The sequence below is a fragment of the Psammomys obesus genome, unplaced genomic scaffold, assembly GCF_907164565.1.
Source record: "Psammomys obesus unplaced genomic scaffold, mPsaObe1.curated_primary_1811, whole genome shotgun sequence".
Lineage (NCBI taxonomy): Eukaryota > Metazoa > Chordata > Mammalia > Rodentia > Muridae > Psammomys > Psammomys obesus.
Window position 1 is genome coordinate 13,856,835 of NW_026587216.1, and position 22,912 is coordinate 13,879,746.

The 22,912-nt window shown below is 37.3% G+C and overlaps 1 protein-coding gene across 7 annotated transcripts in view; it reads right to left on the reverse strand.

The window, feature by feature from the left end:
• Ralyl (RALY RNA binding protein like) overlaps positions 1-22,912 on the reverse strand; it is a 776,281-nt gene that overhangs the window by 127,233 nt on the left and 626,136 nt on the right. For all 7 annotated transcript variants that reach the window (XM_055603255.1, XM_055603250.1, XM_055603251.1 and 4 more), the window contains one exon: positions 13,085-13,117. In XM_055603255.1, coding sequence (XP_055459230.1) covers positions 13,085-13,117 — 33 coding nt within the window. The remainder of the gene's footprint in view (positions 1-13,084; positions 13,118-22,912) is intronic.

The window sequence follows — 22,912 nt, forward strand, 5'->3', positions numbered from 1 at the left end:
CTTCTTCTTCTTCTTCTTCTTCTTCTTCTTCTTCTTCTTCTTCTTCTCGTCCTTCTCATTTTTGTTGTTGCTGCTGGTAATGGTGGTAGTGGTAGCAGGTTGGGTTTTTCTTCTTTCTCCTCTTTTTTTTTTTTTTTTTTTTTTGGTTTTACTTTTGGTTCTTTTGTTCAGGCTCCATTTATCAAGTTTTCCCTAAATAGGTCCTTATCATTATTTGCTGCCTTTTCCACTTGCAGCCTCAAACCTTCCCTTAAATGCTAGCAATGAGCATTGTATTGGCTTTGAATTTTCATTATGACCTACTTTTCCTTGCAATTGCTTTCCTTTGAGAATTACTGCATTAAGAGAAGAAACTTCCTTTGTAATATTACTTTGTTTTGTAGAATTAAAAATATTCAGAGGGATGAATTCTCATTGAGATCCAGAATTGAGTTTGTTTACACATACTAAGAAATTCTTCCTATGCTTTCATGGTTTTCACTTGTTAATTCTCTACATTTTTGTTGTCAGCTTTTAGAAGTTATAGTGTCATGAATGTAATTTTCAGCTGTGCAATGGTTAAATTTCCTTGTTTTACAATTGCTTACTTAACACTGAAGTTCATGGGTTTCCATGGACCTGCTAAGTTGTAGGGACTCCCTTTGAGTCTCTTACAAAGCCTATCTGGCTTTTTTTTCCACAAGAGCACTTGCATCCATTTTATGCTTTTGTTGTGTTAGCTCAGTGATTGTGTAAGAAAGCCTCTAGAGAGTTCTCAGACAATGGTTATGAATCATTAGGTTTTGGAAATAATTTGAATCTTTACTATTTTTTGGATTCCTTCTTGTAAATTGAAAATGATTTATAATGGCCAAATCAATAATGGCATGGCTCCCTTAACCATCACCCGTGTAAAAAACTCTCAAAGCTTCTGAGTTATCTGATAGCCATGATCCCAGCATTTGTTGATAAAAGGAGACATTCTGCTCCCTGCTTTAGACCATGGTTGCTTTTGGTTTGTTTAGAATTTTGTGCACTTGGACTGCGATGTGTGTGTGTGTGTGTGTGTGTGTGTGTGTGTGTGTGTGTACGTGCGCGCGCGCGCGCACGTGTGTGCTAAAATGGCCAGAAGACTAGTGCTTTGTGGGTCTGGTTGAGGTACCTTAAGAAGAAAGGCACACATGATGTGCTTTCTTCACATGTGAGTTGTGTTAGTCCTGAATTCAAAGAGTGAGCCAATAATGCATTTTTTTTTCCAAAGAAAGAAGTACACAATCAAGGTTATAACTCACTGGTTTAGGATTGGAAAACAGAGAGGCTTGGAAAAAACAAGCCTCCCCTTCGAACATGTACCAAAAGTTGCTAATTAGGTGTTTGAAAAATAAAATATATACTTAAAGTACTGTACCAGTATTGTATATTTCTTATTTACCAGATAAACAAAACTGTAACATTAAATTAGGGTAGTTGGAGTGTTACATTTCAGTGTGGTTCCTAGCACTTAACAAACAGTTCAATATTTTCCATTCCTATTCCAGAATCTAAAACTTTCTTTCAAAAAGTTCTGACAAGTGTCAGAACCAAGTGTAATTTTATTCCTAAGCAGGTTCATCCTCTGGTTAGCTTTTTCCTCCCCAACCAATAGTATTCTGACAAAATTACTGTTCCTTAGGACCATTGTTCCAGTGGCCTGACAGTCAAATGGAAGGTCACACATATGTATCTCTGAAATATCTTTACTTTTATCAGGCCAGTTACATTTCTGGTCTAGTGTTAAAATAAAGTTCCTCTTTTTTAAATTTTTTAAAATGTTTTAGTTTTGGGCTTTTGTTGTATTTTTGGTTGTTTTGTTTTCCTTTCCTTGTTTTTCTGTGGTTTATTATATTAATGCTTGACTTTTGCACATGACTGTGAAACAGGAGGGTGGGCTGGAGAGTTAGTAATTATTGTGGCTTCCAGTGCGATTAAAAAAAAAATTCTTCTTGTAAGCAACTCCAAGTGAACAAGTGAAGCAAGACCAAGGAAGAATAAGAGAATGGACGAAAAGACAGGGTTAGGAGTAAAATGAATTGGAGAAGAAACAAGTCAAGAAGTGGAGAAAAAATAAAAAGAGAAAAAAAGTTGGCAGAAAAGAGTCAGGGAAACAAGAGGTGTAGGAGGAATCAAGGAAGAATGGAACAAGCTGGAATTCTGCCAACACTTTCCAGCTTACTTCAGGTGTTCATTTTTCAGCCTTTTCCATTCAGTATTTCCTGTAAGTTTCCTTTTGACCATACAATTGGTGCCAATGTCTATATCCAGAATAGAGAGTAAAATTTCCTGGCTTTGTGGTCCATTGCAGTTTCACAACTCTTTATTAGCTCTCTTTCAGGAGTTACTAAGTAATATTTTATTGAAACAGGATTATAAAGACAGAGAATGAGGTTATGAAGATCCTAATAAGAAGAGCTTTATGAAATTAGCATATAAAATGAGCAAGTGAGCAAATAGGAAAGCTTGAACAAGGCCCCTGGGTCACCAACAGAGGCATTAAAGAATGACTGAAGGTGAACTGTGGCTCCTTATAACAATGGAATTTTCATCCTTGGATAAAGAGTAAAGATGCTAATGAGACATGGAATAAATGATGTTGTGTGTAGAGCTACATGGGACAGAGCTTACATGAAAAAGCCTGTGTTATTACAAAAATGAAGCAAAAATCTAATGTTATGCAAATAACCCTTAATGTTCCAATTAAGGTGACATAACATAATGTGACATAAAAACAATATGCCTTGAACAAAGAGGGTTGTATGCAGTATGAAACTCTTACGACATACTGGCTGTTTCTTTCCTTGCACATGTATTTTTTTTCTTTTTAACTAATACATTATCCACCTTCTACTAACGCTGTGTCTCTGTGCAGGTTTTTCTCAATTTGCTTCACTCTGACCAACATAACTTCAGAAGATTTTGGCATTAATAAATGTTATTCTGAAATTTAGATCAAGAGTCTGTCAAAGACATTCAATTAGAATGAAATGAAGTGCTTATTGTGGTAGAGGACAAATTTTCCGAAGCTTATCAAAACGCAATAAATTCCTGGTGGGCATGGCAGACTGCCTGTACTGCTGGTCTCAGATCAGAGACAAGGGATCACTAGATCACACTGGCCAACAAGACCAGCCAAGGTGACAAATGAACTCTACCTAGGTGAAGAAAATGGAACAGCAGTGGAAGATAGTTTATACATCAACCTACAAACCTTCATATGTGCACAGACTTGTGTGCATGGAGGCCCAAACACGTGCTAAAACATGCATATGTGAAAATGTATCTACACGTACAATACATACACAAACATACACACACATGCATGGATGAAATGGCATGAAAATGACCACTTCTTATTTTCAAGCACTTCTTATTTTCAAAGGTTTGTACTTTGGAGATTTATGTGTTAAATAATTTTGACTCTTTCAAAAATAATATGAACTATAGAAAGGAGAACATAGTAGTACTTATTTAAGTATATTTTAGTATCATTCTTCTGATATTGTTAACAGAAATGTCTACATTCTCCATTAAATTCTACTGAAATAAGAGCTTTAAATTCTGATCTTTGCAATATGGATATAAAGCTCCATGTATAAACAGAAAACAATTCCTTCTCCTGGATTGGTGTCAGCAGTTCCTATTGCCACTACGTAACATTTTAACACACTCAGTGCCCATTAAACAGTTAATTGACACCCTTAATGAAATTGGACGCCTGTTCCTTGCACAAAAGCCAGCAACACTATCATGTCGTTTCTCTTGAGCTATAAACCCACAATGACCGCTAAAGAAACAGAAACAGAAACAGGAAGAGTTACTTTGTTTTATGGAATATTTTCTTATCTGTGTCTTGGCAGCCTTCCGTTAGCAGCTGGAGTACTTAGCCTTCCTCAAACCTCCTGAGACTGATATGGACAATCCAGGCTCATGAGTTACAGATTTCCTTTAAAGTGATTTCCTAGAATGGCTCACTTTTAAAATGCCTTTCAAGATTTGTAGTAACTAAGCGAGCTATAACACACTTCATTGGAATACTTTAGCCTGCATGATATGATAATTTAGCCAGGATCTGGAAAGAATATGTTATCAAGTGTTTCATCTTTTACATTCTTCTTATTGGTACTAAGGAGAAATTGTAGTTAAGAGTTTTCCATGTGTGCATTAACTCACAGGCATATTATATATACATGTTTTGAATGAGATCTAATAAAAATTTCATCCAAGAAAACAAGAAGGTTTCTGTGAATGTCTAACCTTCTATTTTACTATCTACCTCAGTGAGAACCTGCCAAAACTCAATTGATGAGTGTTCTCCCCAAGCCCTTCTGTTCATGTGTGTGTCCTAAGAAGTTCTGGAGAAACAAGTGGTCTTTGGGTTTGGATAACATTTGGCAGCTGTAGGTTGTGCAGGAATAGCTAATTTGTTCTAGAGAATTCAGCAGAAAATCTTTTGAATAAAAAGGTATTTCTGTACTTTGAAAATGTCTGCTGAGACTCATAGCCAAACTTTGGGCAGAGTACACAGAATCTCATGGAAGAACAGGGAGATATAAAGACCTGGAAAGGACACGACTTCTACAAGGAGAACAAAAGAATCAAGAAATCTGGGCCCAGGGCTCTTTTCTGAGACTGATACTCCAACCAAGGACCATGCATGGAGATAACCTAGAACCCCAGCACAGATGTAGCCCATGGCAGCTCACTGTTCAAGTGGGTTCCCTAGTAATGGGAAGAGGGGCTGTCTCTAACATGAACTCAGTGGCTGGCTCTTTGATCACCTCCCCATAAGAAGGGAGTGGACTTACCAGACCACAGAGGAAGACAATGCAGCCAGTTCTGATGAGGCCTGATAAGCTAGGGTCAGATGGAAGGTGAGGAGGACCTCCCCTATCAGTGGACTTGGAGAGGGACATGGGAGGAGATGAGGGAGGGAGGGCAGGATTGGGAGGGAATGAAGGAGGGAGCTACAGCTGGGTTACACAGTTAATAAACTGTAATTTAAAAAATTAAAAATTAAAAAAGGAAAAAGAAAATGTCATTAAAAATACTGAAAAGGTCATGCCTTCAGATTGATGAAAGATCAGTCTTTTTTTGTGGAATGAGTAAAATATCATTTGGAAATGAGGTTCTAACATTTTCTTAACAATTTTATAGTGAAAATATGTGACTCATAATGCCTTTAAAATCAGTCATTACCTAGAGAGGACAGGAGCTCCACAAGGATAAAATTTATCAGGGCACAGGGGCCCTCGATGAGACTGTTTCTCCAACCAAGGACCATGTAAGGATATAACCTAGAACCTCTGCTCGGATGTAGCCCATGGTAGCTCAGTAACCAAGTGGGTTTCCCTAGTAAGGAGAACAGGAACTATTTTTAACATGAACTCAATGGCTGGCTCCTTTACTTCCCCTCCTCCCTGAGGGAGGAACAGTCTTGCTAGGCCACAGGGAGGACATGGCAGCCACTCCTGAAGATACCTAATAAGCTAGGGTCAGATGGAAGGGGAGGAGGACCTCCCCTAGGAGTGGAATTAGAAAGGGGCAGGGAAGAGATGAAGGAGGAAAAGTGGGATTAGGAGGGAATGAGGGAGGGGGCTACATCTAGGATACAAAGTAAATAACTTGTGATTAATATAAAAAATAAAAATTAATAATACAAAACCAACCAACAAACAAAAAACAATCATTACCTTCCAATATGTGATTGTTTTCCTGAATGATTAACAGGACCAGTTAGACATTTATGATGCCTATGGAGACCAGAAGACTGCATAGAACTTTAATCCAAGAAATTACCTATTCCTTCACAGAAACCCCAGGATAGGCTTCATGTCCTGAAACTGCAGATCTCTGTTTTCATGATTATTACCACATCTCAACAGCTCAGTGTTACAACAGAAGAGTAATGTCAGGCATTTTATCTATGTCATTTTATCTATGCCAATGCTACCGAAAGAAAAGAACAACCGACCTTCTCTGTCCCTGTTCAGTGAGTGCTACTTATGTTGCTGAGAAAGGATTTATGTAATCAGGTAGGATTCAGCTAGATATTTGGTTATAAGTGCATTCTATGTTGTTCTGAAAGCAGGAGGAAGATTATGTTTTCCAGTAAGCTTTACTATTTTTCTTTCCTTTAGCATGAGTTGAAGGTAGATAAGTGAATAAAATCATATTTATTTCTCACTTTATCTCCCTGTGAATGAATATTTTATAGAAAATATGTGAAAATAAGATTTTATTTTTCAAAAGGACCATTTTCTCCATGTATTATTTCTATATATAATATCAAAATAAATTTATTTATATACAATATCTCTATCATTAGTAACACTACCATTTCTAATGTGGCCTACTATTTAAAAAGCTCATGATTAGGGGCTGGAGGGAAAGCTCATGGGAAGAACATTGAAAGACTATGAGCTCAATTTGCAGTACTGAGAAAAACAAAAGTAAAGCAGCTCAAAACCAAACCCACTCAAGACAACCCAAGACAGAGTACTGGTAGCAGTAGCAAAACAATGGTTATAAATTCATCTGAATTTATAAAAAAAAAATGCTCCGAATGTTTTAAACTTGATTCCATAACACTACTTAATTGGTTCTCAAGAGTAAGATCTTATGCATTTTAAATATGCATTCTTTTTATGCATGAGAATTTCATGTCAATAAATTGTGAATTGATTTATAATTGTATGGGACAAAGCACCCCTAGACCTCCACAGACTTTAAAGAACGTCTCATTAGCTGTATTCTTTTAAAGTTCTTATCTGGTAAAAACTGCTACCAACTGGAATTCAGAAATTAAGTTAGATTATTTGTCCAATGTTATTTATGTTTACAGTTCTGACAATATAGCATATAATTCACTGGCTGACTTGGTAGTCTGAGTGGATTTTTGTTATTGAATAGCTTCTCTCTGTCTCCCAATGATGAACAACAATCTTATCTGGATTTTTGTGAGGAAGAAGTTTTGTATGATATATAACAATTCTCAAGAGATTCTCAAGGAGAAAGTAATATACATTATGACATTTGGGTTAATGTGACGTTTTATTATATGAACAAATTAAACAGTAGTGGAAATGTTGACAATACTGTTTTGAAATATCAACATCTATAAAATAGTACACCACTGCTTCGTTTACTGAAAGAACTTAAATAAATCTGTTTAATGATCCTATACATTTTACTCTCTCCATGTAACTATTTTCCTTCCTGCTATAATCTGCAATTATTTCCTTTTCCCTGAGGAGAAATTTCCACCAAAGAAATAAAAGCCATTTCACTCACAATCAGCTTCTCTGTAGCCTACAATATTTTTTATTTGTAGACACTCAAGAAGATTCTTTAAGATGACTCTACTGTGTTTTATTACTGAAGAGTAATGAGTTACTGCAACTTAAAAAAGGGTCCAGGGGCTTATGTTTTCAAGACACTTCTGTCACAATATGCACATACATGATTGATTGCCCAATTTATTGGTAATATTTTATATGCCATCATGGTGCAGTTTAAATGATTTTGACAAGTACAGAAGAGTGTCATTGACAGGTGCAGAAATAAATGATGGGTTTAAGCTTTCAAATGTTTTTACAGCATTTCACTGAGTGGCAGGTTGATAAATTAAAATTACAGTTGGAGCATCAGGCCTGAAAGCACAACTGCTTTAGATGACAAAAATAGCGCTGCAGAAACTTTGTGTACTCTCCAGAGAAGTAGCCCGGAGGGTCTTGGAAAAAATGAAGCCAGTGCAGTTGCTAAAGAAATCATTAATTTTGTGGTAGTGTTGTTTGAGTCTATAAAACAACAAAAATGGATTTTTTTTTTAGGAGAAGAAAATTGGCTTTATCTCTTCACTCCAGTTTTCCTTGGAGATGTATAGAAAATTACAACCACACACCTTTCAAAAGACAAGGATTGAGTTGCCCATCAGTAATTCTAAATGGTCATGTTTAAAACTTAAGGAGAATATCTTAACATTTTCTCAGTATCTATAGTGACCCTAGATCATAGCTTAGACTGTTACCACAGGCCAATAGAGGCCAACCAAGAAAAAACCTTTGACCTTTACTTATTCTGATAAACTCAAAGTAAATAATTGCAACAGGCATTTTAACTGTTATACCATTCATTTCTACCTTACATTTTCAGGCCATCTCTAAAGTATTGTAATAAGAACTAAGTGATTCTATGACAACTTCCTTTAGGTAATGTTACTCTTCAGCTGAAACAAAAAGGAAGGCCTGTGATCATTCACAGTACAGTGGGTCCAATAATTTCTGCTAACCTTTGGTTTCTCCTGTCTTTGTATGAACCTTTCAAGCTTGCTAATATATCTGGTATTAGCACAATAACGTCTGTCTGCTGCCACCTACCCAGTGTTTTCTTCCATGAATGCCATTCTTAATACAACTGTACTAAAAGCTTATCTCTCCTTAAACATGAATGTAGCTTTCATTTGTGCCTTAAAAAAAATGTCCTAATCCTCTGCTCAACGTTTTAAATACCAAAATTAATAAAACTTCTTAATTATTAAATGATTAGCATACATTTGTATAATTCTACTTTTACATTAGGCTGATCCTTGATAAAAACCTGAAATCAGCAGTATCCTGCTGTCTGTGTTTCTTTTATAAAGGGTTTAATGACACTCTACACTATCTAAAAATCTGATATACTTGTTCTGTCTTCATCTCTTTATGATGATGTTTTGTTTTTTCTTTACTACAGTCCCTCAGAGGCTCTACACACACTATGAACAGTCACTGAATAACCCTATGCTAATTTCATTCTTGGATGAACTTCTCTTCCCCTCACTGCCTCTCTGTAATAGTCACAAACTTAGATTTTATCACTTAGAATTTCTTTTTTTTTCTTTTTTAATTATTATTATTAATTACACTTTATTCATTTTGTACCCCCCATAAACCCGTCCCTCCTCCCCTCCCGATCCCACCATTCCTCCCCTTTCTGCATGCATGCCACTCCCCAAGTCCACTGATAGGGGAGGTCTTCCTCTCCTTCTTTCTGATCTTAGACTATCAGTTCTCATCAGAAGTGGCTGCATTGTCATCTTCTGAGGCCTGGTAAGACTGCTCCCCCCTCAAGGGGAGGTGATCAAAGAGCAGGCCAATCAGATTATGTCAGAGGCAGTCCCTCTTCCCATTACTATGTAATCCACTTGGAAACTGAACTGCCATGGGCTACATCTGTGCAGGGGTTCTGGATTATCTCCATGAATAGTCCTTGGTTGGAGTATGAGTCTCTGGGAAGTTCCCTGTGTTCAAATTTTCTTCTTCTGTTGCTCTCCTTGTGGAGTTCCTGTCCTCTCCAGCTCTTGCTATTTCCCATTCCTTACCTAAAATTCCATTCACTTTGCCTGACAGTTGGCCATTAGGCTATAATTCAGTGAAACTTACCTCTTGGGGGAAAGACTGATAACTTCACTGATCATTTCACAAAATATTAATAGAAATTGGTATTTACTTCCTATTTACTATTTTGTCAAATATTTTTCTAAGCATGTGATGTAGATCTTATTGACCATAATTATATGGATTATAGACTGCCATAGGATGAAAAACAGATTCATAGAAGAGCTAAATCAGTTTTCCAAGTTATCTAAGAAACACCAAGAAGGCACTCAGATCAAGAGAATCAATTCACAGAGTTTGTATTCTTAAAATATGCAGCTAATAGTATCACAAAACATAAATGTATAGATTAAGGTTGTCTATTACACTTGGAATAATATTCCTGGACTCAATAAGAATTTCATGGTTAAACTGAGTTCTAATATGGAGCTATTTTTCAAAGAGCATCATTTAATGAAAACTTAGCTCTTGGCTTCCTGTGAACAATTTTGGTAGAATGAGTTCTCCTACCCAAATATCATTTGGCCCTGCTGTTTAGACTTAGTAAAACAGCTCTCATGCATCCTATGGGACACAGAGGTCCAGACTTTGATCAGCTCACTCATACAGCTTATGATATGAAAGGGATAGATACAAAAACACTTATATTTCTATCCTTGATGCATTGTTTCATGTTTTCCAACCAAGCTGAAAAATGCATAATAATAGCATATTTTCCGATATATGTCACCATAACTTTTGGATTCTCCAGAGCATTAGAAATTATTCTGACTGAAGAGATGGCTCAGAGTTTCAGAAAATATTCTGACACAGTGAAATCGAAAACTTTATCCATCTAATAATCATGTTCAAAATAAAGATACTGATGGAAAAACTCATCATTTAATACAGTGCCTCATAATAAAAGTCTTTTAGGAATGCCCGTGTCATTCAATTTATGTGTGTGTGTGTGTTTAATATTGATTTATCTTTTAGTTAAACTGTTATTCCTAAACTGGCAGTATACCCAAATCACCACACAGAGACTAGGATTTATTTAATTAACCCAGAGAACAATGCTGGGCAATAGTTACTCTATCCTAAACCTCCAAGTCCATATAGTTTCCTCCCCTTCAGATTTCTCACATTATGCTTGCTTTTAATCATATCTTATATCAGGTTCATCTCTCCTGGTGGTTCCAAGTCCTCTCCTGCTGATCTGCCCAATTTGAGTCCTCCCACTCACTTTTTTCTCCTCCTCTCCAGACCAGGATATCCTACCCTATTCTCTCCATTGTGCAGCATTGGCTGGTTGTTCTGTTGGCAATACAGAGAACAAATGGTGGCATGTTTACAAAAACTTGAGACAGGTGATGCTTAGAATAAACATCACAATGCAGTGTCTGCCTTGAAACCAGATAGTGAGGTAGAGAAATCTGCATTTGAATGAACAAAGGTAAATTGTATACATTCCACAAAACATACTAACATATATATATATATATATATATATATATACATATAAATAAATAAATATATATACACACACACACACATCCACACACACACATGTTATACTCTGAGTTATGCAGTGATAAATGATTGACTTTTTTAAGAGAACTTGTCATATATATCTGAAAATTATAAAAAAGCTGACATTTGTGAACAATTCATACATGCCAAGAATAATATAAACTGCTCAATCCAAATATCTTCCTTAACCTTCAGTTTGCCAATGAGAACCTGATGTTGAAAGTTTAAGAAATTGTCTAAGTGAATGCAGCTAGCAGTAACTAGCTGAACTTAAGAGAGCCAAGGATACATTTTTGAATATATATTGAAAACTTTTACATAATGATAGATGATGAATTAAAGTATGCAACATTTGGGATTTTTTTTTTTTTTTTTTTTTTTTTTGGCTAACATGATTCACATGGGTTTTATTGAAAGCAAAGTAAATACATGTGAGGCAAATTCAATATTGCATACCAATGTGTCAACCAACTTATCAACTGTAGACATGCATTTATTTGCTTCATTTTGTGACTGTGCATTAATTCATTAACCTGAATTTGTTTTTTAGAGACTTTCTTGTATCTGTTAGGTTTACAAGTATCTTGTGTTTATGAGATCTTATTAAATAGAGGCAGAAAAGAGTTACATGTATACTTTAGGACAATATTATTTAAAATAATTATCATTACAATGGAGATATTTATCTATAAAGAGCAACATCCAATCAGCAGAAACATTTTACTTTTAAGACATATGAAGAAAACAGAAACACACAGTGTCATACTAATAGTCCCTTCTTATGCACTTGCTGAGTTACACAATATGCTTATTAGGTATAGTTGGGTCTCCTTGCTGAAATATTGAGCTCTAAACTCTTGATAAGCTTAAAATAAAGATTACTTAGGATCTGCCTTTGTTCAAGACAGGTGTACAATAAAAAGATGGATCCATCTAAAAGTAATGAGAGCAGAAAAGGCTGCAAAGACACGTTATTAAGTCAGGCATGAAGCAAAGTTATTTCAGCACTCTTGACTGGAGGACAGACAAGTAAGCATTTAAATAAGATTTCCTTGTGGTTACAGAGATTTTTAACAATAGGGGCTGATCAAAGCAGGACCAAAGTAATCTGCAATGATTTTTTTTATATAAATCATCCGACCAACTTGGTCTTTTATTTTTCATGAAGTTCTCTAATAAAATACATCTGCTTCATTTTTCACCTTCCCTGACAATTGTTTTGATTTTCAAGAGGTGAAAGGCTCACTGAAAAACTTTGATGAGTGGAAGAGAATTTGGAGCCATGTTGTTCAGTGCATAATGGGAATAGTCTAGAACTGTGAACAAAGTGATTTAAAAAATTAAAGCTGATCTGAGTTTTTAAAAATTTATTCCCATCACAGGTGTCTGATTACTAAGCATGAGCACAGTGGCTGCAGCAATGTGACTTTTTTCTGAATTATTTATGACATGACAACAGTTTTCTACATCTTAATACATCCATCATAATACTGAGTATTTGCAATCCCTTTATAGGATATTTGCATAAATAAACAAAGGATTATTCAACACACCAGAAAAGATGCAACACAACTTATTCTTAGCTCTAACAGCCTAAGAATAGTATATGATTCTGCTTACCAATACTATATTATTACTACAACATGCAACATTGCTGATAGAGTATCTCATGAAAGGCAACCATTACCTCAGCATTATCTACCTTAAGAGTTAACAGCTTTCTTAGAAGCTGTTAGTGTGGGAAGTTGAGAGGAATACAGTGCAGTGAAGAAAAGAAAGCACAGTATATAGAGGTTAAGAAGAATATAGAGAGAACCTCAGGAGGGAAAATAAACACCTACTGTAGTATACATATACAAAATAGGTACAAAGCTAAAGAATGATAAATCTCTGGATTAGAGGAATTTCCAAAATCAATTTGAGCTTCTCTTTCCTGGGTGGAAAAAAGAATATTCATCATACCTTGCACAACGTTAAAGGAGATAGAGGGCACTTTATGCAGCAGTTAGCTGAATGCATGAAGTCAGAAGCATTTCAGTTAAATCTTTACAGAACAAAGGTAGCATTTTCTTTCAGGATGTGACAAGCAACAATTTTAAAAATGATGCAAGATGACTAGAAATATCATTTATGTTGCCCTGCTAAATTTAATTTAAAACACCCAAATTTAAATATATACTCACCCAACAGACAGAAATGGCTCCTTTGATTCAAGCCTATAAAATATGAAAATGTTATCTTAATATAACAATTTAAAGACATATAACATTTAAAGACATTATCACAGTGAAAGTGAAATATAATTCTTAAATACATTTTGTGTCCAGTTACTTTTGTTAATAGTGGCAGTAATTTGTTTCTAGAAGTTTTAATTTATCTACTTTTAATTGTAATAGTAGAGTAATCTATAGTGAATTTGGTTGGATATTAGCTGAGTAATTGAAATCCAGGGGATATATTCTGCAATAAGAGGGGGGGCATCTTCAACAAATAGTGCTGGTCTAACTAGAGGTCTTCATGTGGAAAAATGTAAATAAATCCATATTCATCACCCTACACAAAATTCAAGTCCAAGTGGATCAAAGACTTCAACATAAAATGAGACAAACTAAATCTGTTAAGAAAAAAAGAGTAGAGAAGTACCTTGAACTCATTGGCACAGGATACTACTTCCTGAACAGAATATCAAGAGCATAGGCTCTAAGATCAACAATCAATAAATTGGAAAAGCTTCTGTAAAGCAAAGGATACTGTCATCAGAACAAAATGGCATCCTACAGACTGGGAAAAGATCATCACCAACCCTACATTTGACAGAGGGCTAATTAATATGAGACACATATAAAGAACTCAAGAAATAAAACACCAACAAACCAGATAAACCAACTAAAAAATGGGGTACAGAGCTAAACAGAATTCTCAACAGAGGAATATAAAATGGCAGAGAAACATTTAAAGAAATGCTCAATGTCCTCAGTCATCAGAGAAATACAAATCAAAATGACTCTGAGATTCCATCTCACACCTATGAGAGTGGCTAAGATCAAAACTCAAATGACAACACATGCTGGAGAGGATGTAGAGAAAGGCAAACCCTCTTCCATTGCTGGTGGGAATGTAAACTTGAACAGCCACTTTGGAAATCAATCTGTGCTTTCTCAAACAACTGGGATTAGTGCTGCCTCAAAATCCAGCTATAATAGTCCTGGGCATATATCTGAGAGATACTCAACCATTTGACAACTATGTTCATAGCAGCTTTACTCATAGTAGACAGAAGCTGGAAACAACCCAGATCTCCCTCAGTTGAGGAATGGATGCAGAAATTGTGGTACATTTACACAGTGGAATACTACTCAGCAATTAAAAAGAAGGAAATAATGAAATTTCCAGGCAAATGGGTGGAACTAGAAAAGATCATCCTGTGTCGAGGTATCCCAGAAACAGAGAGACATGCATGGTATAAACTTATTTATAAGTGAATATTAACCATATAATAGAATACAAACATACTAAAATCTACAGACATGAAGCTAAACAAGAAGGATCCAAGGGAAGATTCTTAATTCTCATTCAGAAAGGAAAACAGGATAGACACTGGAAATAGTAGAAGAGGGGAAACAGAACTGAAGTCAATAACCACAGATGTCCCCTAAAAGACACCAACCAGCAGGGTATCGAAGCAGATGTAGAGACTCACAGCCAAACTTTGGACAGAGCACACAGTATTATGGATATATAAGGATATAAAAGGGATATAAAAGGGATATAAAAGGACCTACAGGGGACAGGAGCCACACAAGGAGACCAACAAAACCAAAAAGTAAAATAAAATAATGTAAACAGGGCCCGGGGGGCTGCAGAGATTGATGCACTGACCTAAGACCATACATAGAAAGGAACTCCTGCCTCGATGTAGCCCATAGACTTCTCAGTCTCCATATGGGTTCCCTAGTAACAGAAGAGACAGTTTCTGACATGAATGGAATTGCCTGCTCTTTGATCACTTCCTCATGGTGGGGCCACCTAGCCACCCCACAGAGAAAGAGGGTCCAGGCAGTTCTGATAGGGCCTGATAAACTAGTGTCAGACAGTAGGGAAGAAGGACTTCACATATCAGTGGACTAGGGAAGAGGGATGAGGGGGAGAAGGAGAGAGGATGGGACCAGGAGATGTAGGAGGGGGCTACAACTGAAATACAAAATGAATAAATTGTAAATAATAATAATAATAATAATAATAATAATAATAATAATAATAATAATATAAATTAAAAAGAAACCACACAGAACCATTTTCAGATAATTTTCTTATGTCATATGACAACTCCACACATTTAAAAAAGGTCAGTTTTTAGATATATTTTAATTAACACTAAAGGACATTTGAGGCAGATATGTATTTTTGTTATAAATTTCTTACACAATTATGGACTAAATGAGGTCAAGAGTAAAATGTTTTAACTAAATAAAGGCATTTCATGTTTAAATATATGGAAGCCAAACAAGAACCACTGATGTCATTCCTCAGGAGCCTGACATTTCAGTTTTTTGAGACATCAGATCATCGACAGAGAAGTCAGTGAGGACACTATGCTGCAAGCCAGCAAACTGCAGAACCGCTTTGCTCTTCCTTCCTTGGCACTGCCATCTCAGTGTGCTACCATGTCTCATTGCGTTTGTGTTGGTAGCAGGAACTGAACTCGGTTCTCACATGTACAGGGTAAGCATTTCAGTGGATGAACTGTATTACTCACCCCTACAAGTATGTAATATATAAGTGATTATAAGTACACAACACAAACTTAATTATACCCCATTTACTGAATGGCAGTCATTTTTATATATTCTGGTAGGTAACAAAAAGGAATGACTGCGTCAAAATTAGACAGATCGTGTCCATTGTTTGCCTCCATTTCATTTAGCATGCATCAAAAAATGACCTGCCAGAAATAAATCTCAGGGTGTTGTGGACAGAGCCTGAATGAACACCTGACACAGACCATGATATCACAGCACAGAAGAAGAGGTAAAAAGGAAGAGCCATAAACAGCCACCAAGAAAGAGAAGCAGGTAAACAAGGGCCCTAGGGAAGAGGCTCAATCCTCATTCAGAAGGATAAACAGGATAAACATCGAAAATAGAAGAATATAGGATTCTACCATCAGGGTATTGTAGAAGATGCTGAGACTCATAGCCAAACTTTGGGCAGAATGCAGAGATCTTATGAAAGAAGGGGGGGCAGAGCCAAGATGGCAACTAGCACACACAGTTTCTGAGCTGTGGAAGAGCTAAATGTCTGAGTTAGTGAGTGGAAGGACCTCTGAACCCAGGAAAACAACAGTGAGGCTTTCTAAACAACAGGGAACATCGCAGGAGGTGAAAACTTTGGTCTCAGATCACCCTGGGACTTGTTTGGGGAAGACTTATCTGCCTGGGGGCTGCAGCCGCAAATACCAGCAGTACCCATCTCAGAGTCCCAGATCTGCGTGGCGACTGCACCATCCTCCCAGGGCCCGAGTCTGCTAGATGCCATACTGGCTCCTCAGGATCGAGATCACTGACGCTGCATCAGGACCTCATAACCTGGCAGTGACAGCAGCACAGAGCTGGCGGGGCACATCAAAGAAGCAGGGCCAAACCAGAGAACAGAGAACCCAGATACCCCGATCTCTGCCAAGTGACCTGGCAGAGTGCACCCTTGAGAATCTGCAGATGCCCAGATCCTGGATCCTTCTAAACAGAAGCCAGGCATCGAACCCCCTCCCACCCACATACCCACTTTGGGAAACAGAGGGGCACTTGGGACATTGAAGTTCGTGCTCTGTGGGCCAAATTGAGGAGTTAAGGCAGTTAATGCCAGAAATTGTGTTGCGATTATCACTAGCGCCTGCAACATATACAGTGCAGAGCCTCTCCCACACAATCAAGGGTTCAACATTATTCATCACTCTGTCCCTCGGGACATATGTCCACGCACACTTACACACACACACAAACACACACACACACACACACACGCCTGCATTTGCCCCGTTTGCTCCTGCGTACTATTCTCCCACAGGTACAGCTAGTCCTCAGCACACGCTGAGGACACGGAACCTTTCTCAGTATCCTGAAGAACTCTCCAGATGCCAGAGAGAGACAGTACCAGTCTGATCTGCAGAATCCAAAAACAAACAGGGAAGGTTTCAGATAAGTGAATGGCCAGGGGTAGGCGAAAGAACACTTCCAACATAAATCAGGACATCATGACTTCACCAGCAAACCCCAAAATTGATGGATACTTCAATTCATCAGAAGCACAGGAAAATGACCTTAAAGCCATGCTTGCTCAATTATTTGAGGCTCATAAGGAGGAAATGAACAAATCTTTCAAAGAGTTGGCCAGTCAATTGGAGGTAAAAAAAGAAGAAATGGACAAAATCCTTACAGAAACACAAGCAAACATAGCCAAACAAATAGAGGCACAAGTACAGATAAAATTAGTGGCATATAAAAAGGAAATGAACAAAGAAATAAAGACCATCGTAGAGAGACAGGACTCCACATTCAAACAGATGAAAGAAATGGTGCAAGGCATGAAAACAGAATTAGAATCAATAAAAAACACACAAACTGAGAAAACCCTTGAGCTGGAGAACTTGGAGAAAAGATCAGGAACCACAAAAGTAAGCATCACCAACAGAATACAAGAGATGGAAGAGAGAATCTCTGGAGCTGAAGACACACTTGCAGAAATTGATACTTCTCTCAAAGAAAAAGTAAAATCAGAAAAGTTCCAATCACAAAATATCCAAGAAATCAAGGACGCTATGAAAAGACAAAATCTAAGAATAATAGGAATTGATTAAAAAGAAGACTCCAGACCCAAAGGTCCAGAAAATATTTTCAAGAAAATCATAGAAGCAAATTTACCCAACTTAAAGAAAGAGATGTCCATACAGAACCCAAAATAGACTAGACCAGAAAAGAAACACATCACGTCACATCATAGTCAAAACACTAAAACTACAGAACAAAGAAAAGATATTATAAGCAGCAAGGGAAAAAGGCCAAGTAACATATGAAGGTAGACCTATCAGAATCACACTGGACTTCTCATCAGAAACTATGAAAGCCAGAAGGGCCTGGGCAAGTATCATGAAGACTCTAAGAGATCACAAATGTCAACCCAGACTACTATACCCTGCAAAGCTTTCAATCAACATAGATGGAGAAAACAAAATATTCCATGACAAAACTAAATTTACGCAATATCTACACAGCAAACCAACCCTACAGAAGATATTAGAAGGAAAACTCCAATCAAACGAAAACAACTTTACCCAAGAAAACAGGGCATACAGATAATATCCCAACAAAAATGAAAAGAAAACAAGCAATGAAACAGGGTAAGATCACCGACTCCATTACAAAAGGAACTAACATGCATTGGTCACTGGTCAATATTATCTATCAATATTAATGGTCTCAACTCACCAATAAAATGACACAGGCTAACAGAATGGTTGCGGGAACAGGATCACCCAACATTCTGTTGCATCCAAGAAACGTACCTATGCAACAAAGATAAACACTACCTCAGAGTAAAGGGCTGGAAAAATGTTTTTCAAGCAAATGGTTCCAGAAAACAAGCTGGAGTAGCCATCCTAATATCTAATAAAATAGACTTCCATCCAAAGTTAATCAAAAAAGTTAAGGAGGGCCACTATATTCTCATCAAAGGAAAAATCCACCAAGAGGACATCACAATCTTGAATATCTATGCCCCAAATGAAAGAGCACCTACATTCGTAAATGAAACATTATTAAAGCTTAAATCATACAGTGATCCTAATACCTTAATAGTGGGATATTTCAACACTCCACTCTCATCAAGAGACAGATCAACTAGACAGACACCAAATAGGGAAATAAAAGCACTCACAGAATCCCTAAATCAAATGGACCTAATAGACATCTACAGATATTTTCACCCAAACTCAAAAGAGTACACCTTCTTTTCAGCACCTCCAAAATAGACCATATAGTGGGCACAAAGCAAGCCTCAACAGATACAAAAGGATTGAAAGAATTCCTTGTATTATATCTGACCACCATGGACTAAAGCTGGACCTCAACAACACCAGAAATAACAAAAAGCAGACACACACATGGAAACTGAACAACTTACTACTCAATGACAGCTGGGTTAAGGAAGAAATAAAGAAAGAAATTAAAGACTTCCTAGAATTCAATGAGAATGAAGGCACAACATACCCAAATTTATGGGACACATGGAAAGCAGTGCTCAGAGGAAAATTTATAGCACTAAGTGCCTGCAAGAAGAAATTCGTAACATCATATAAAAACAGCTTAATGGCCCAACTGAAAACCCTAGAAAAAAAAGAAGTAGATACACCCAAGAGGAGCAGACAGCTGGAAATAATCAAACACAGGGCTGAAATCAAACAATTAGAAATAAATAAAACTATTCAAAGAATCAATGAAACAAAAAGCTGGTTCTTTGAGAAAATCAACAAGATAGACAAACCCTTAGCCAAACTAAAAAGCAGAGAGAAGCTATCCAAATCAGCAAAATCATAAATGAAAATGGGGACATAACTACAGACACTGAGGAAATCCAAACAATTATTAGGTCATACTACAAAAGCCTATATGCCAAAAAATTTGAAAATCTAAATGAAATGCATAATTTTCTTGACATATTCCATCTACCAAAATTAAGTCAAGATCAGGTAGAAAGACTGAATAGCCCTATATCTACCAAGGAAATTGAAGCAGTCATTAACAGTCTCCCCTCCAAAAAAAGCCCTGGGCCAGATGGCTTCAGCGCAGAATTCTACAAGACTTTCAAAGAAGTGCTAACACCAATTCTCCTCAAACTATTCCACAAAATAGAAACAGAAGGAACACCATCAAACTCATTCTATGAAGCCACAGTCACCTTGATACCTAAACCACACAAAGATCCAACAAAAAAGAGAACTTCAGACCTATCTCTCTTATGAACATTGATGCAAAAATACTCAATAAAATACTTGTAAACCGAATCCAAGAACACATCAAAGATATCATCCACCATGACCAAGTAGGCTTCATCCCAGGCATGCAAGGGTGGTTCAACATATGGAAATCCATCAATGTAATCCACCACATAAACAAATTAAAGGAGAAAAACCACATGATCATCTCCTTAGATGCCGAAAAAGCATTTGACAAAGTCCAACACCCATTCATTTTTAAAGTCTTGGAGAGATCAGGGATACAAGGCACATACCTAAACATAGTAAAGGCACTATACAGCAAGCCTATAGCCAATATCAGACTCAATGGAGAGAAACTTAAATCAATCCCACTGAAATCAGGGACAAGACAAGGCTGCCCATTGTCTCCATATCTCTTCGACATAGTACTTGAAGTCCTAGCCAGAACAGTAAGACAACTAAAGGAGATCAATGGGATACAAATCAGAAAGGAAGAGGTCAAAGTGTCACTATTCGCAGATGATATGATAGTATACCTGAGAGACCGCAAAAATTCAACCAGAGGACTCCTTCAGCTGATAAACACATTCAGCAAAGTGGCAGGAATCAAAATCAACTCAAAAAAATCAGAAGCCCTCCTGTATACCAAAGACAAAAAGGCTGAGAAAGAAATTAGGGAAACAACACACTTCACAATAGCCACTAATAACATAAATTACCTTGGTGTGACTCTAACCAAGCAAGTGAAAGACCTGTTTGAGAAAAACTTCAAGTCTCTGAAGAAAGAAATCGAGGAAGATATCAGAAGATGGAAAGATCTCCCGTGCTCCTGGATTGGTAAGATTAGCATTGTGAAAATGGCCATCCTGCCAAAAGCAATCTACAGATTCAATGCAATTCCCATCAAAATACCAACTCAATTCTTTACAGACCTTGAAAAAAAGATTCTCAGCTTCATATGGAGAAACAAAAACCCAGAATCTCCAAAACAATCCTGTACAACAACAGATCATCTAGAGGTATCTCTATCCCTTATCTCAAGCTGTAGTACAGGGCAACAATAATAAAAACTGCATGGTATTGGCATAAAAACAGAAAGGAGGATCAATGGAACCGCATAGAAGACCCAGAAATAAACCCACACACCTATGAATACTCGATATTTGACAAAGAAGCCAAAACCATTCAATGGAAAAAAGAGAGCATCTTCAACAAATGGTGCTGAACCAACTGGATGTCTACATGCAGAAAAATGAAAATATATCCATATTTATCACCCTGCACAAAACTAAAGTCGAAGTGGATCAAGGACCTAACCATAAAATCAGGTACTCTAAATCAGTTGGAAAAAAAAGTGGGGAACAGCCTAGAACTCATTGGCACAGGAGACAACTTCCTGAAGAGAACACCAACAGCACAGGCTCTAAGAGCAACAATCAATAAATGGGACCTCATGAAACTGAAAAGCTTCTGTAAAGCAAAAGACACCGTCATCAAAACAAAACAACTGCCTACAGATTGGGAAAGAATCTTCACCAACCCTTTATCTGACAGAGGGCTAATATCCAGTATATATAAAGAACTAAAGAAACAGAAAAGCAACAAACCAAGTAATCCAATTAAAAAATGGGAAATGGAGCTAAACAGAAAATTCTCGATAGGGAAACACCGAATGGCAGAGAAACACTTAAAGAAATGCTCAACCTCATTAGCCATTAGGGAAATGCAAATCAAAACAACCCTGAGATTTCACCTTGCACCCATCAGAATGGCCAAGATCAAAAACTCAAGTTACAACCCATGCTGGAGAGGTTGTGGAGAAAGGGGAACCCTCCTCCATTGCTGGTGGGAATGTAAACTGGTACAACCACTTTGGAAGTCAATCTGGCACTTTTTCAGACAATTAGGAGTAGTGCTACCTCAAGACCCAGCTATACCACTCCTAGGTATATACCCAAAATTTGCTCAAGTACACAACATGGATATTTGTTCAACCATGTTTGTAGCAGCTTTATTTGTTATAGCCAGAACCTGGAAACAACCCAGATGTCCATCAACAGAGGAATGGATACAGAAATTGTGGTTTTTTTACACAATGGAATACTACTCAGCAATCAAAAAGAAAGAAATCATGAAATTTGCAGGCAAATGGTGGGATCTAGAAAACATCATTCTGAGTGAAATATCCCAGAAGGAGAAAGACAAACATGGTATATACTCGCTTATATAGACCTACAAGATATGATAAACATAATGAAATCTTCACACCTAAAGAAGATAATCAAGAAAGCAGACATGGGCGAAGATGATCAATCCTCATTTAGAAAGACAAATGGGATGTGCCTTGAACGTATAACAGGAGTCTACCGCAGAAGGCATCTGAAAGACTCCACCTAGCAGTGTTTCAAAGTAGACACTAAGACTCATAACCAAACCCTCGGCACAGTGCAGGAAATCATATGAAAGAAGGGGAGTTAGTATGATATGGAAAGAATAGGAGCTCTGCAAGGACTAAATATATCCGGGCACAGGGTTTTTTCTGAGACTGACACTCAACCAAGGACCATTTATGGATATAACCTAGAACTTCTGCTTGGATGTGGCCCGTGGTAGCTCAGTAACCAAGTAGTTTTCCAAAGTAAGGGGAACAAGGACTATTTCTAACAGGATCTCAAGGGCAGGCTCTTTGACCTCCCCACCCCCCAAGGGAGGAGCAGTCCTGTTAGGCCACAGAGTTGGACTTTGCAGCCAGCCCTGAAGATACCTGATAAAACAGGGTCAAATGAAAGGGGAGGATGTGCTCCCCTATCAGTGGACTTGGAAAGGGGCAGGGAGGAGACCAGGGAGGGAGTATGGGGTTGGGGAGGGAATGAGGGAGCTGGATACAGCTGGGACACAGAGTTAATAAAATGTAACTAATAAGAAAAATAAAATTAAAAAAAAAGAAAAAAGAAAAGAAAAAGAAAGAAAGAAGGGGGAGATAGAAAGACCTGGAGATGACAGGAGCTCCACAAGGAGACCA